Source organism: Impatiens glandulifera, chromosome 3 (genome assembly GCF_907164915.1).
Source record: "Impatiens glandulifera chromosome 3, dImpGla2.1, whole genome shotgun sequence".
Lineage (NCBI taxonomy): Eukaryota > Viridiplantae > Streptophyta > Magnoliopsida > Ericales > Balsaminaceae > Impatiens > Impatiens glandulifera.
The window spans coordinates 20,922,105-20,935,300 of NC_061864.1; the positions used below are offsets into that span (position 1 = coordinate 20,922,105).

At 34.7% G+C, this 13,196-nt stretch overlaps 2 protein-coding genes across 2 annotated transcripts; one reads left to right on the forward strand and one right to left on the reverse strand.

The window, feature by feature from the left end:
* Positions 1-452: 452 nt before the first annotated feature.
* On the forward strand, positions 453-10,165 carry LOC124930746 (1-phosphatidylinositol-3-phosphate 5-kinase FAB1B-like). Its single transcript, XM_047471096.1, has 12 exons — positions 453-592; positions 1,157-2,070; positions 2,542-3,300; positions 3,933-4,086; positions 4,199-4,540; positions 4,804-5,649; positions 5,724-6,055; positions 6,857-6,980; positions 7,069-7,203; positions 7,959-9,368; positions 9,442-9,705; positions 9,779-10,165. The coding sequence occupies exons 2-12, from the start codon at positions 1,454-1,456 to the stop codon at positions 10,160-10,162; spliced, it is 5,367 nt and encodes a 1,788-aa protein (XP_047327052.1). The 5' UTR covers positions 453-592; positions 1,157-1,453; the 3' UTR covers positions 10,163-10,165.
* LOC124930745 lies at positions 9,828-11,236 on the reverse strand. Its single transcript, XM_047471095.1, has 3 exons — positions 10,763-11,236; positions 10,567-10,679; positions 9,828-10,486 (listed from the first exon to the last, which is right to left on the reverse strand). The coding sequence occupies exons 1-3, from the start codon at positions 11,003-11,005 to the stop codon at positions 10,354-10,356; spliced, it is 489 nt and encodes a 162-aa protein (XP_047327051.1). The 5' UTR covers positions 11,006-11,236; the 3' UTR covers positions 9,828-10,353.
* Between the last annotated feature and the right edge of the window lie 1,960 nt (positions 11,237-13,196).

Below are 13,196 nucleotides of genomic sequence, written 5' to 3' on the forward strand. Positions count from 1 at the left end.
TAATTTGGGATCACGCAATACATTTTTAACGAACTTTCATGTTCGTTAAAACTCTATTTTGTACAATTTTTGACAATGCGAGAGTTCCAAATTGTAATTATCCCCTAATAAGAAACCTCAATTTGTGAGGTTTGAAAGAAGAAACCTCAAATTGTGAGGTTTGAAAGAAGAGATCCCAAATTATAATTGACACCTAATAAGGAGTCTTAAATTGTGAAGTTCAAAAAATGAGGTCTCATTGCAATTAGTCCCAGAGCCTAATTTGTTATTTTAACTAATTATCTTTATTTATTTTTTTACATTTTAACTTTTATAGAAGGTAATATTATTTGAAATGTAAAAATAATAAAATAAATAAAAAGTAACTTATAGTACGTTACTCATATGCAGATAGAGCCTATTGTTAGAGCATTAGTTATGAAATCAATCCTCTTTCTCTCTCTATCTTTCTCTTTCAAGCGCGCAAGAACAAAGAATCTGAGTACGGGAGCAATCAAATGTTGATGAAGCTAGTCTACAATGTCGTATAACAATCGTCTTCTGATCATTGATCGTGAATATAGATGACGCTGAGGAAGCGGATTAAATACAGGTATTACGTTCATATATGCGTTTATGCATGTGTAACTTCCTACATTGTCGATGTCAGATCAGTTCGAACCGAGAAAAATATGAACGGATGAATTTGAGTCCGCAAAATGACACACTTCTCGGTCTTTTACATCAATAATCTTCGGAGATGTTATCGGTTTCTGACTCTTTACGTGTACTGATACAATTTTCATCATGTTCATGTTTTCATTTCAAATTCTGATTCCGAAATTCGTCGATTTCACCGACCTTTGTTGATCATTGCATTTTGTTTTTTTCGTTGTGTTTAGGAGATCTTCGCTCTGAGATTTTTTTCATGTGATGTGAAGATTACGCACTAACTATTTTGTTTCGTACACGGAATGTGAATTCAATATTGAGGTTCATGATATAGATAAGTTTCTGTGTTGGATTTTAGGGAGAGAATTGCGCTGTTATATGAAGTTCGTTTTCATTGCCTTTTTTTATCTTCATAGCGGACGTTCGAAAATTGGATTATCAGTTACGAGTTACACGACAGTTTGCTGAAAGCAATTTCTTGTTCCTTACTTTTGGTATGCTACAGATCTCCGAGTTTCTGTTCTATATCAGTTCGGGAAATTTGTAAGCGAGATGATTATTTCTTGGATTGCAGCTATGACGCGGAGATCAAAGCGCCTTGGCAGTGGATGTTGATATATCAGATGGATTCTTTTGTAACTTCATCATCTAGTACACATGCATGCAGGAATATGTTCCTCTCTTACGGCGAGATGTATATGATAATTCTTTAGCTTCTCATTGTACTACTAGAGAACAGGTCTTATATATTATCTCAATGAATATTCCAGAATGACTTAGGGCTGAAGATTTATATAATAAGATGGATGTGAAAGATAAGTCTGCACCTGATCTGCTAGGTTTGTTTAGATCTTGGATTCCTAAACGAACCGAACCAGTAAATGTGTCCAGGGACTTCTGGATGCCTGATGATAGCTGTAGGGTATGCTATGATTGTGACTCTCAATTCACTCTGTTTAACCGTAAGCATCATTGTCGACTATGTGGGCGAGTATTTTGTGCTAATTGTACGCGGAACTACATCCCTACCCTGTCTACTGAGCTAAGGTTTGTGAGAGAAGAGTGGGAAAAGATTAAGGTTTGTAACTTCTGTTTCAAACAATGGGTGGAGGGTTTAGTAACAATTGACACTGGGATTCAGGATTCAATGATTGATCACCTTGGGTCGTCACCATCAGCATCAAGTTCTGTAAGCAACAGATCGAATGGAACTACTGAAAGCTGCATTACCTTTTCATCATTCCCTCAATCAATGGTATCTAATCAACAAATTCATCGTTCTGTTCTCAGCCCACACCAATCAGTGCCATTGGAGATTGGAGTAGATGAACAAGAAATGGCAGTATCCCAGAATGACACAGAATATGCCGCTGACATAATGAATCCATCTCCCACTCAATTAAGATTCTATATGAACAGGTATATTTTCCTATTCCTGTATCCTTTGGTTGGCTGTTTATTGTGTTCGAATCTTAAATGGTGATTTTCTAATCTTAGTACCCTTTTCATAATAAATGCCCTGGAATTTGCAAATTCCTTTGGTGCTTACTAGACCATTATATTTTTTTTTTCCTGCAAAATCTTAATTTTTACCATTAACTAGTGCTAGTTCACAGTTATCTTTCAGCTGGAATTTCAAGATGTGTTTTATGTAGATCACTCATGGTTAAACCTTAAATCCTTTCCCTACTCAACGTGTTTTCACTGATTTTAACTGAGACTTGTATCATTGGTAATGGTAATTCATGGTTTAGGTTTTCACAATATTAATGGAACAAGAATACTTCATGTTTGATATTACACCTATGAGTATTTTGATAAGTACAGCAGTTAAAAGAAATTAGTTTACTGTATAAGAACTACATTATCTTGCATCTTATTTGATACCAGGGGGGAGAATGATGATGCATTTGGAGTTCATCCTTTAGAGTCAAAAGGAGGGCATTTTTGTCAGGTTAATGACTATTATGAACAAGTTGATTTTGATGAGATCGATCATGATTATAGATCTCCAAAGTTGCCTGTTGATACAGAAGCAATTGATGCTAACAGTGTGAGCAGTTCTTCATGTCACCATAGTTCTGATTCAGGAGGTTCTGATGGAGTGCAACAACCTGTGAAAAAGGAAGTTGAACATGACATTGGTGATGAATGTGAATTAACTTCTTCTCTGTATGCTGCAGAAGATGTGGATTTAGAACCTGTTGATTTTGATAATAATGGACTTCTCTGGCTCCCTCCTGAACCTGAGGATGAAGACGATGATAGGGAAACTGTTTTGTTTGATGATGATGATGATGGTCCTGCTGTTGGAGAATGGGGATATTTACGTACTATGAGTAGTTGCGGGAGTGGTGGGAGTGGGAGTGGTGGGGAGCATAGAGATAAGGACAGCTCAAATGAAGAACCGAAAATGACAGTAAAAAATGTGGTTGATGGGCATTTCAGGGCTTTGGTAGCGCAGTTATTGCAGGTTGAGAACCTACCATTAGGAGAAGATGGCGATAACGATGGTTGGTTAGAGATAATCACTTCTTTATCATGGGGGGCTGCTACAATACTAAAGCCAGATATTAGCAAAGGTGGGGGAATGGACCCAGGTGGTTATGTAAAAGTTAAGTGCATAGCTTCCGGGCTTCCATCAGAGAGGTAAATATGAATATAATTTGCATAATCAGTCCAATTATTTCCACATCTTTAAACTGTACCTGTATCATGCTGACATGTAGTTATAGATTTTATATAGTATTTATACAAGACACTGAATTGGCTAATTATATCTCATAGTTACAAAACATAATTGTGTTTATTAACACTAAAATTTGAAAGATCATCTTATTGTTGTAAGATGAAAAACTAATTTACTTTATTTATGTGTTTAGTTTAGAGATGACATATCTTCATATTAATAATTTACTAGTAAAATAGTTTTAAGATTTGGTCCAGATTTTATTAATATGCAAGCATAGTTTTTATTTTGTTATTACTTTTATTTCAGCAATATTTATGTGAGTGAATAATGGGAAAGGAGAAAGAACGACACACCATGGGTACCTTTGATACCCTAACAGAGACCAACATCAATTATTAATCTCTTATCTTGAAGTCAAACTAAAGATATATAACCATTTATCAGTTAAATTTATATTTTGCATGTACTTTTTTTAGGATGTTCCAGTGTACTATGCATATTACTTTTTGCAGTTTTATAGCCTTGTTTACCCATTCTGGATTTTGTCCTTATAATGTTTTTTTGTTTGTTTTCACTCCACTGCTCTTAGTATGGTTGTTAAGGGAGTTGTTTGTAAGAAAAATGTGGCTAATCGGCGAATGAGGTCAAGAATAGAAAAACCTCGCTTGCTGATCCTTGGAGGGGCTCTGGAGTATCAGAGGGTTACAAATGTTTTGTCAAGTTTTGACACTTTGCTGCAGCAGGTTGTTAATATTCCTTCTATTCTTCTTATTTACTTATATGAGGGGATTTTATTGTAGGGATAATTTCAAGTAATATCCTTAACATTCTTATCCATATTGAATGCTGATCTAGGAAATGGACCATCTGAAGATGGCTGTTGCGAAGATAGAAGCTCACCAACCTGATATCCTTTTGGTAGAGAAATCAGTTTCTAGATATGCACAAGATTATCTTTTGGCCAAAGGTATATCACTTGTGCTCAACATCAAACGGCCCATTTTGGAGCGTATTGCCAGGTGCACAGATTGTCAGATTATCCCAACTGTTGATCACATTTCATCTCAAAAGTTGGGATACTGCGATATCTTCCATGTAGAGAGACTTCTAGAAGAGCATGGCACTAGCAGGCCAAGTAGAAAAAAGTTGAAGACATTGATGTATTTCGAGGGTTGCTCAAAACCATTGGCATATACAGTTAAGTATTGGAAACTAATGCATAAACAGTACTAATATGTTAACAATTCACTATACTGAGTACTAATGTCCTTCCAAATTAAGCAAACATTCTCTTACATCAGGAACCACCATTTGAAACACTACATTTATTTGAAGATATTTTTTTTTAAAAATTGTTGAAAGGGGTTTGCAGTGGAGAAGAACATGAGCCTTTCCACTTTCATCATTGAGTTTGTCCTATACTGCAACTATTTAAATTTCAAGCTCTTATTTTTTTGCAGATATTACTTAAAGGTTCCAATTTAGATGAATTAAAGAAACTGAAGCATGTGGTTCAGTATGGAGTGTTTGCAGCCTATCACTTATCTGTAGAAACATCTTTTCTTGCTGATGAAGGGGCAACTCTGCCTGAGCTCACTCTTAACTCACCAATAACAGTGGCACTACCCAATAAACCACTAGGCATTGAGAGGTCCATCTCAACAGTCCCTGGTTTTTTCGATGCTTGTGAAGAAAATGCTCAAGCATCTGAACCTTGTACAATACCACAAAGGTGTAACAGTGTCCCCGCTTTAAAATTAGTTTCTTCCATACCCCCTGATTTTCTGGACACATTGGATTCAGCAATTTTGTCTGATTCACCAGAGGCTTCCTCCCTTGAGAACATGCAATTCATTTCAAGCTCCTTCAATTTTGCAACAACTTTTCCTGCTGGTGACTTGTCAGGACAAGAAGACACAGACTCCCCCCACTTTGAATCCTTATATTGTCCTCCATCTCATGAGAAAACTACATCAGATTCAAATGAGCATTCAGAAGATACATTTTCTGCTGGCATTATTCCTAATGAATATATCCCTCCAGGTGCAACAGTAGAAGTTTCTGATAATGAAAATCATCTTAGCATAGATGTGACGTGTGTACAACCGGATACAAACAAACCAAACTCCTCAAATGAAGCATTTCCTCCATCACCTTCCGACCATCAGAGCATTTTGGTTTCCTTATCATCTCGATGTGTTTGGAAAGGCAGTGTATGTGAAAGATCGCATCTCTTTCGAATCAAGTACTATGGAGATTCTGACAAGCCTTTGGGTCGATTTCTACGGGATCAATTGTTTGATCAAGTAATTTCTAACCACTTTACTTTAGCTAAATATATGATTTTAGGTTGTTTTTAAAATTGTCAAGTATTTGGCAGGGCTTTCAGTGCGCGTCATGTGAGATGCCATCGGAAGCCCATGTTCATTGTTATACCCATCGACAAGGTACCCTTACAATCTCTGTCAAGAGGTTGCCTGAATTTCTCTTACCAGGTGAAAGAGATGGGAAAATCTGGATGTGGCATCGTTGCATGAGATGCCCACGTATTAATAGTATCCCACCTGCAACAAGGAGAATTGTTATGTCAGATGCTGCTTGGGGTTTGTCTTTTGGGAAGTTTTTGGAGCTTAGTTTTTCAAATCATGCAGCAGCAAGCAGAGTGGCTAGTTGTGGACACTCACTGCATAGAGACTGTCTTCGCTTCTACGGGTATCCTTTCTCATTCAGTAACTTAAACCCAATTATTGTTTGTCATCTAGTCATCTCATAAGCATGCATTATGGACATAATCAATAGTTAAGTGTAGAAGATGCTTTTTTTTTTATTAAGATGAGAACCCACCAGTAAATATCTGAATCTATGTCTAAGTATTGTTTTCTTGTGTGATCTCATCTGAATCCATAAGATATATTTCAATTCAGTTTGAATCTCTGTAGCTTGTTTCTTTAAAACTTATATACTCGTCATTTATGATCAATTTATTTTCTGATTGAAGATACTCTGGGCAAATTGATTATGTACCCAAAACATCTTTCAATCAGAAAATAAATCGAGGATGATTAGGGATGACGGCTTCATTCCTTAAATATCTGCAGTTGAGGTAGAAATATGAAAGAGTCAACTGCAGATATCTCTATAATCAACTTCCATTATCTGCAGTTGTTTATCTCATACAGGATTAAGATTTTACATGTTATGATTTGGGTTACACTTATACATGCTAAGGTTATACATAAGTTTACATGAGGGTTGACATGCATAAAATTTCAGTGGGATTATCCCTGTAGTTATATATTTTTGTAAACTCTCTAGGTCCCTTAAATGCACTGCTATATTATATAAAAACTCTTTGAATTTATATGGGTAGTAAATACAAATATGGCTGTAATTTTATAATCTTATTGTGTGACAGGCATGCCAATAGGTTGTATTTAGTGTAATAACCATACACATATGCATTCATATCTCCTACCCTCTGTATATATCTTGAAGTTTGATATTTTGTTGCAGATTTGGTAAGATGGTAGCCTGCTTTCGTTATGCCACTATTGATGTTCATTCAGTCTATCTTCCACCCTCTAAACTTGACTTCAGTTATGAAGAGCAAGAGTGGATTCAAAAGGAAATGAATGAGGTATGACAATTGAAGTTCTTTGTTCCTTGCTTTGCAAGTTCAGACTACTATGTCAATCCAGTACACTCATATCCTGCAACTAAAATAGGTCTTTGGCCGAGCAGAGCTGTTATTTGGGGAAGTATTCGATGCTCTCAAAAAGATGGGAGAAAGAAGATCTGGCTCAGAAGGTCAACTATCTGAGCTTGAAATAATGGTACAAAAAGAAAAGGTAGAATTTGAGGTGAGGGAATCCTACATAAGTTAACTAGCATTCTTTTCTTTCCTTTTCTGCATCCTGTTGGTTATAAAATCTGAATGAAGTTAGTTGATGCTAAATTACAAGAATATTAAGGGCATTCTTAACTGGTCGCAATTTTTCTTGTTTTTTTTTTTAAATAAGTTGAAAAGAAAATACAAATTGTTATCGCAAAAGATGATACAACCACATACATGATACATATAAACCCTAACTGCTCATAGTTCTTTCTTTCTTTTTTAAGAAAAGGATGAACCTTTTATTAAGTAAATGCTCATAACTCTTAATGTTGCTTGTTCCATTTTGACTTAAAAACTTATTTTATGTTTCTAAGTATACTTAGAGCTTGATTGATTATTTTTTTGGATTATTTGGTTAAATGACTATAATACTATTTGTACTTAACCCATTAGACTAATCCAAGTGGAATTCCATTAAGAACACTTTAAGTTGAAATAGGGTCCTGAGTCCTGTGGAGATTGTGCTAGCTTGCCTTCATAAAATAAACTCTGTTTTTAAAAAAAGAAAAAATGATTTGTATTTAATAATTTGAATGGTGATTATTCATCGAAACAAGCCCCAATGTCATTTGAATGTAGACAGTTGTTGGTTCAAATTCTTGTGAGTTTATTTTTGTTTGATATTTGGTTTTGATGACTTCAACAAGCAATGTACTTGACTCATTTCCTCAGGTCTAACGAAATGCTGATTTGATGGGCTTTTCTTGCATGTATGTTCAGGAATCCTTCCAGAAACTTTTGAATAAGGAACCGGTCGTTGATATTCTAGAGATTAATAGATTAAGAAGACAATTACTCTTTCAGTGTTACATGTGGGATCACCGCCTGATTTATGCAGCTAACATAGATAGCAACAATCTTCCAGGTGGACAGTGTATATTTGATAACCAGAACCTGGAGAAACCTGCAAATGTTAACGAATCTGAATTGAAACCCACCCTTAAAGTATGCGACTATACTGTGCCTGTGGATGTGAAGACCAGTGAGAATAATAACAACGGTAATGATGTAAGAGTTCCTATGAAATATGGTAAAGACGACCTCTTTGTTGAATTTGACGGTTCAGAACCCAGATTATCCATCCCAAGAACCCTATCAGATGGGACAGCAACGGTTAATTTGTCAGACACCCTTGAAGCTGCTTGGACAGGTGAAAACCATCCAAAAGCTAATGTTTGTGCTTCCCCGAAGACAATTGCTAGTATCTATTCTTGCGAGAAGCTGCCGCCGGTTGAGAAAGATAATTTGGAAGTCCACACAACACAGAAGGATGATATTGTGCCTATTATAATATCATCATCATCCAATACTACTACTAATACTAATACTACTCCGACCCCGACAAAAGGATCTGAAAGACTGGAAGATTCTATAAGCTGGTTAGGAATGTCGTTTATAAGTTTTTACCGTTCGCTAAACAAGAATTTCTTGGGAAACGTTCGTAAACTCGACACTCTGGTCGAGTACAACCCAGTTTACATTTCGTCGTTTCGTGAGTTAGAGCTTCAAGGGGGTGCTCGTCTGCTTCTTCCAGCTGGAGTTAACGATACTGTTCTTCCCGTTTACGATGCCGAACCGACGAGTATCATATCGTACGCTCTGGTCTCCCCGGATTACATTAATCAACTCTCGAACGAAAACGAAAAACAGAGAGACAGCAATAACTCGGAACAGTCGTTGCAATCTTCTTCAGATCATGTATATTTTCAAAGGGCGTATTCGTTTGATATTGGAAACTTGGAAATTGGTACTGAAGAGAGTGGGAACTTACCGTTTGGGAAAGATTTGCATGCAAGGGTTTCTTTTGGAGACGACGGTCCACTTGGGAAGGTTTTGTATACGGTGACTTGCTATTATGCAAAGTGTTTTGAGGCGTTGAGGAGATTGTGTTGTCCGTCGGAGATGGATTATATTAGGTCTCTTAGCCGTTGCAAGAAATGGGGAGCTCAAGGTGGGAAGAGTAATGTGTTTTTCGCCAAGACTTTGGATGATCGTTTCATTATTAAACAGGTTACCAAGACTGAACTTGAATCTTTCATAAAATTTGCTCATGAGTATTTCAAGTATATAAGTGAATCGATTGTTACTCGAGGTCCCACGTGTTTAGCCAAGATTCTTGGAATTTATCAGGTAACAAAACTTTGAGTTTTTTATTTTTATTTATCAAGAACTAATTTGGTTTGTTTGATCGTATATGAAAAAGGTGGTAACAAAGCATGGAAAAGGAGGGAAGGAAACAAAGATGGACGTTCTAGTGATGGAGAATCTTCTATTCGGAAGAGAATTAACCCGTCTCTATGATCTAAAAGGATCATCTCGATCGCGTTACAATTCAGACACTAGTAAAAACAAGATCTTACTTGACCAAAACTTGATAGAGGCAATGCCAACCGATCCAATCTTCATGGGAAACAAGGCAAAACGTTCCTTAGAAAGGGCTGTATGGAATGACACATCTTTTCTCGCGGTACTACAATTTCTTTTTTCTCTTTATAAAATGTAGTAGTTAATTCATTCTTGATAATTTATTCTGCATACAGTCTGTGGATGTAATGGATTATTCATTGCTGGTTGGAGTTGACGAAGAGAAACACGAACTAGTAGTGGGTATAATAGATTTCATGAGACAGTATACTTGGGATAAACATCTAGAAACATGGGTGAAGGCTTCTGGGATTCTGGGCGGACCGAAGAACGCTTCTCCTACTGTTATATCGCCTAAGCAATACAAGAAGAGGTTTAGAAAAGCCATGACTACTTATTTTCCCATGGTACCTGATCAATGGTCTCCACCTTCTATTATTACAAGTAATTCCCAGACAGACTTCTCTGAAGAAAACTGCGCGAAAAAAGACACATTCCTCTCTGAAGATAACAACAATGTCCTTCAACAACAACAACAAGACGGGACTTCTCCTGATTAGCACGACACGGCGTACTCATGTCTGGTATGTTTTTTTTTTTTTTATAGTTGATTCATGTTGTTAATTATCAAGTAGTTAGTTTATAAGATGCTGCCCAGGAAGGCATATATATTATTTTTGAGTACATACACAAGTGTAGGTAGGTAGGTAGGTAACTAGTAGGAATGAGATCCATCATATAATAATAGATATTAATTATCCCAATAAGTGAAAGCATGATGATTAGGAAAGGCAGTTTGAGTTTGGTCTCCTCCCATTCCATTAATAACAAGTTGGTTCCAGGTCTTGTGAATAAGGAGAAGATCAATGATCTCTGCTGCATCTCTGAAACATATACAACCATTATCTAATGAAGCCAATTTTATTTCTTGCACTAGTTACTAGTAGTTATTATATAAAAATACCTTTGATGATAATTATTTGGGGAACGAGGACCCTCGTCGTAGCCTTCACAAGTGATTTCTCCTGTTAATTCATCTCTGAAACAGATAATACCTTTGGGTTGATCCTCGAAAATCTGTTAGGAAGAAGAAGAAAAAGAATGCCCAATTGAAAGTAAAGAGTAGAAAGTTGATAATAATATATAATGAAATGAGTGACCTTATTCTTCCTGGTTCTGCTGCATATAGAGGAAGATCTGATCTCAATAGAGAATGCCTTCTTGTTCTTGTTATTGTTGTTATTGTTCTTGTTCTTGTTCTTGTTCTTAGTTGAATGATGATGATGATGATGATGATACATGGACATTTGAGTAGTGTAATTATTATTAACAAGGTTTTTGACAGAAAAACATGGTGGAGTGGAGAAGAAGGGTTGTAGTAGTACTGTTATTGCTGTAGCCATTAATAATATATGAAGAAGATGATGATGATGATGATAATGGGTTGTACTAGAGCTAGCTAGTTAGTTTGTCAAGGGATGATCATCTAGGAGGAGGAGAAGGAATCATAATGGGTTTATGATATTCGGTTGGATGTTTATTTAAGGTTTTGCAATCTGGTGGGTAGTAAAAGCTACTACTATAGTTTGGGGGGGAAATAATAATAAAAGGACAAGAACAAGAATATAAATCATTCAACTTTGAAAAAGGTGTCACACAATTATCAACTTATATATATTTTTTATTTCTAAATACTATGCAAGTGTACAATCAATCCCCCCTTTATATAATGTTATAATTTGTCTTAATATATATATATATACCCCCACTTAATAGAATCATAGTCACCTTTGGTAGGGAATTTGTTTGGTTTTTTATATTTGATTCTTGGTGAAGGATTATGACATTCAGATCTGAATTTATCGGATAACCAAAACATATTTGATATAAATGGTTTGCTAGGATTGATATCTATTCAAATGATCAGTTAAAGGTAGACTCCAACAGATAAAAGTGATCAATTTTATAAAAAGAATATCATATAACAAACCTTTTGTGCACACATCTTTTTTCTCTTTTCCAGATAGATGAAAACTCAATCTAAAATTAACTGCAAAGTTATATTCTTAATATAATATAATTTGACATGTAAGGCAAAATAAATTTGAGTAAGGATAGAGAACTAAAATTTGGTAACATGAATGGGTCAGAAATGGTGTGTTATTACGTGATGGACTTGGAAAATGAAATTCTCTTTTCTATTAGATTTCAAGTCGTATTAAATGTTGTCACATCATTCTCTTATAGTTACTTAAAAAATTTATTCATAAAACTTATCCAAACGAATTTATACGAATTAATTAAGGTAGACTCGGACAGCAGAAATTCACACTTTGGACACTATTTTTGTAACTTAAACTACACTCATAAGTTAGGTCATAAAAACATATTTAATAAAGTTGAATGACATTATTATTATTATTATTATTATTATTATTATTATTATTATTATTATTATCAGAAGAGATAGCTAGTTGGATGAAATTGTAAATTCCATATAATAATTAAAATGTCCTTTGAATGTGGTATATTTGATTTCCTCGGTAAAATGTTAAAAATATTCATTGGGTTATGACTGAGTAAAAATAAAATTGAATTTTCATTTCAATTATTTGGTGATCTGTTTAGAATTCAGATAAATTTAACAGACAGTTCAAAACTAAGAGTGGGCGTGCCAATAAAATAAAGTGTCTAGTTTATTATAATTGCAAAAGCTTCATCAATAAAATGACCTTTTTTATATATAAAAATTAAAAGTAATGTTTTAAGTAATTATTTGAAGAATGAGTAATACAGTTTGAATTGGTAAGAAGATATATAGTTACTATTTTATAAAGGTTTTATTATTCGTTTTGATATGAATTATAAAATGTTGAGTTATTTTAGTTGATTATAAATGAATTGATAAATATAAATGTGATAAGAGTATTTAATTAATTTTTATTCTATCATTGGTTAAAGTTATTAATTTGTAACTAGCATTTTTTCCGTGCATTTGCACGAGTATTAATATAAAAATCATGGAAAAAAATTACGGATAATATTTTTTTATTTTATTTTTAACTGTTTTAAGTTTATGGGTGGGTCAACCCACAATCCGACCCAAGTATCAATTTACTCAACACCTATATAGATTAGTTAGTTAAAAAGTTGAACTTATATTATTATTAAAACGTCCCGCGTTTATCAAATTTGGTGTTGAATTTAAAATATAAAGTCTCTGTAGCCTAGTTGGTTAAAGAGTTGTACTTGTTTTGTTAGGTTGCAAGTTCGAAACATACCTCTAGCATTTTTAATTTTATTTTTAACCGTTTTAAATTTAAAAACGGGTCAACCCACAATCCGACTCAAGTATCCAAATTAACCACAGCTCTCGACCCGCCAATCCGGACACTTTAAAAATTAAGCATCATTATATATATATAGATAAGGAGAATTATTGAGAGGTTGGTTAAAGTTATTCATTTGTTTTTAAGGTTATTTAATATTTTGTATTAAATAAATACTATATATAATGATAGATTTCAGTTTTGAGACGCCACGGTTCAATTCAGTTGATGTGTTTGGAATCGCCTTCATTATTATTTGTTTGTT

Bases quoted from the DNA above. Each gene is read 5' to 3' on its own strand.
- LOC124930746 (XM_047471096.1), top strand. From the start codon at position 1,454: ATGGATGTGAAAGATAAGTCTGCACCTGATCTGCTAGGTTTGTTTAGA. The intron at 5,650-5,723 runs GTAATTTCTAAC...AGTATTTGGCAG, and splicing joins GGGATCAATTGTTTGATCAA to GGCTTTCAGTGCGCGTCATG. The intron at 7,204-7,958 runs GTGAGGGAATCC...ATGTATGTTCAG, and splicing joins AAGAAAAGGTAGAATTTGAG to GAATCCTTCCAGAAACTTTT.
- LOC124930745 (XM_047471095.1), bottom strand. From the start codon at position 11,005: ATGGCTACAGCAATAACAGTACTACTACAACCCTTCTTCTCCACTCCA. The intron at 10,680-10,762 runs GTCACTCATTTC...TCTTCCTAACAG, and splicing joins GCAGAACCAGGAAGAATAAG to ATTTTCGAGGATCAACCCAA. The intron at 10,487-10,566 runs GTATTTTTATAT...TATATGTTTCAG, and splicing joins CCAAATAATTATCATCAAAG to AGATGCAGCAGAGATCATTG.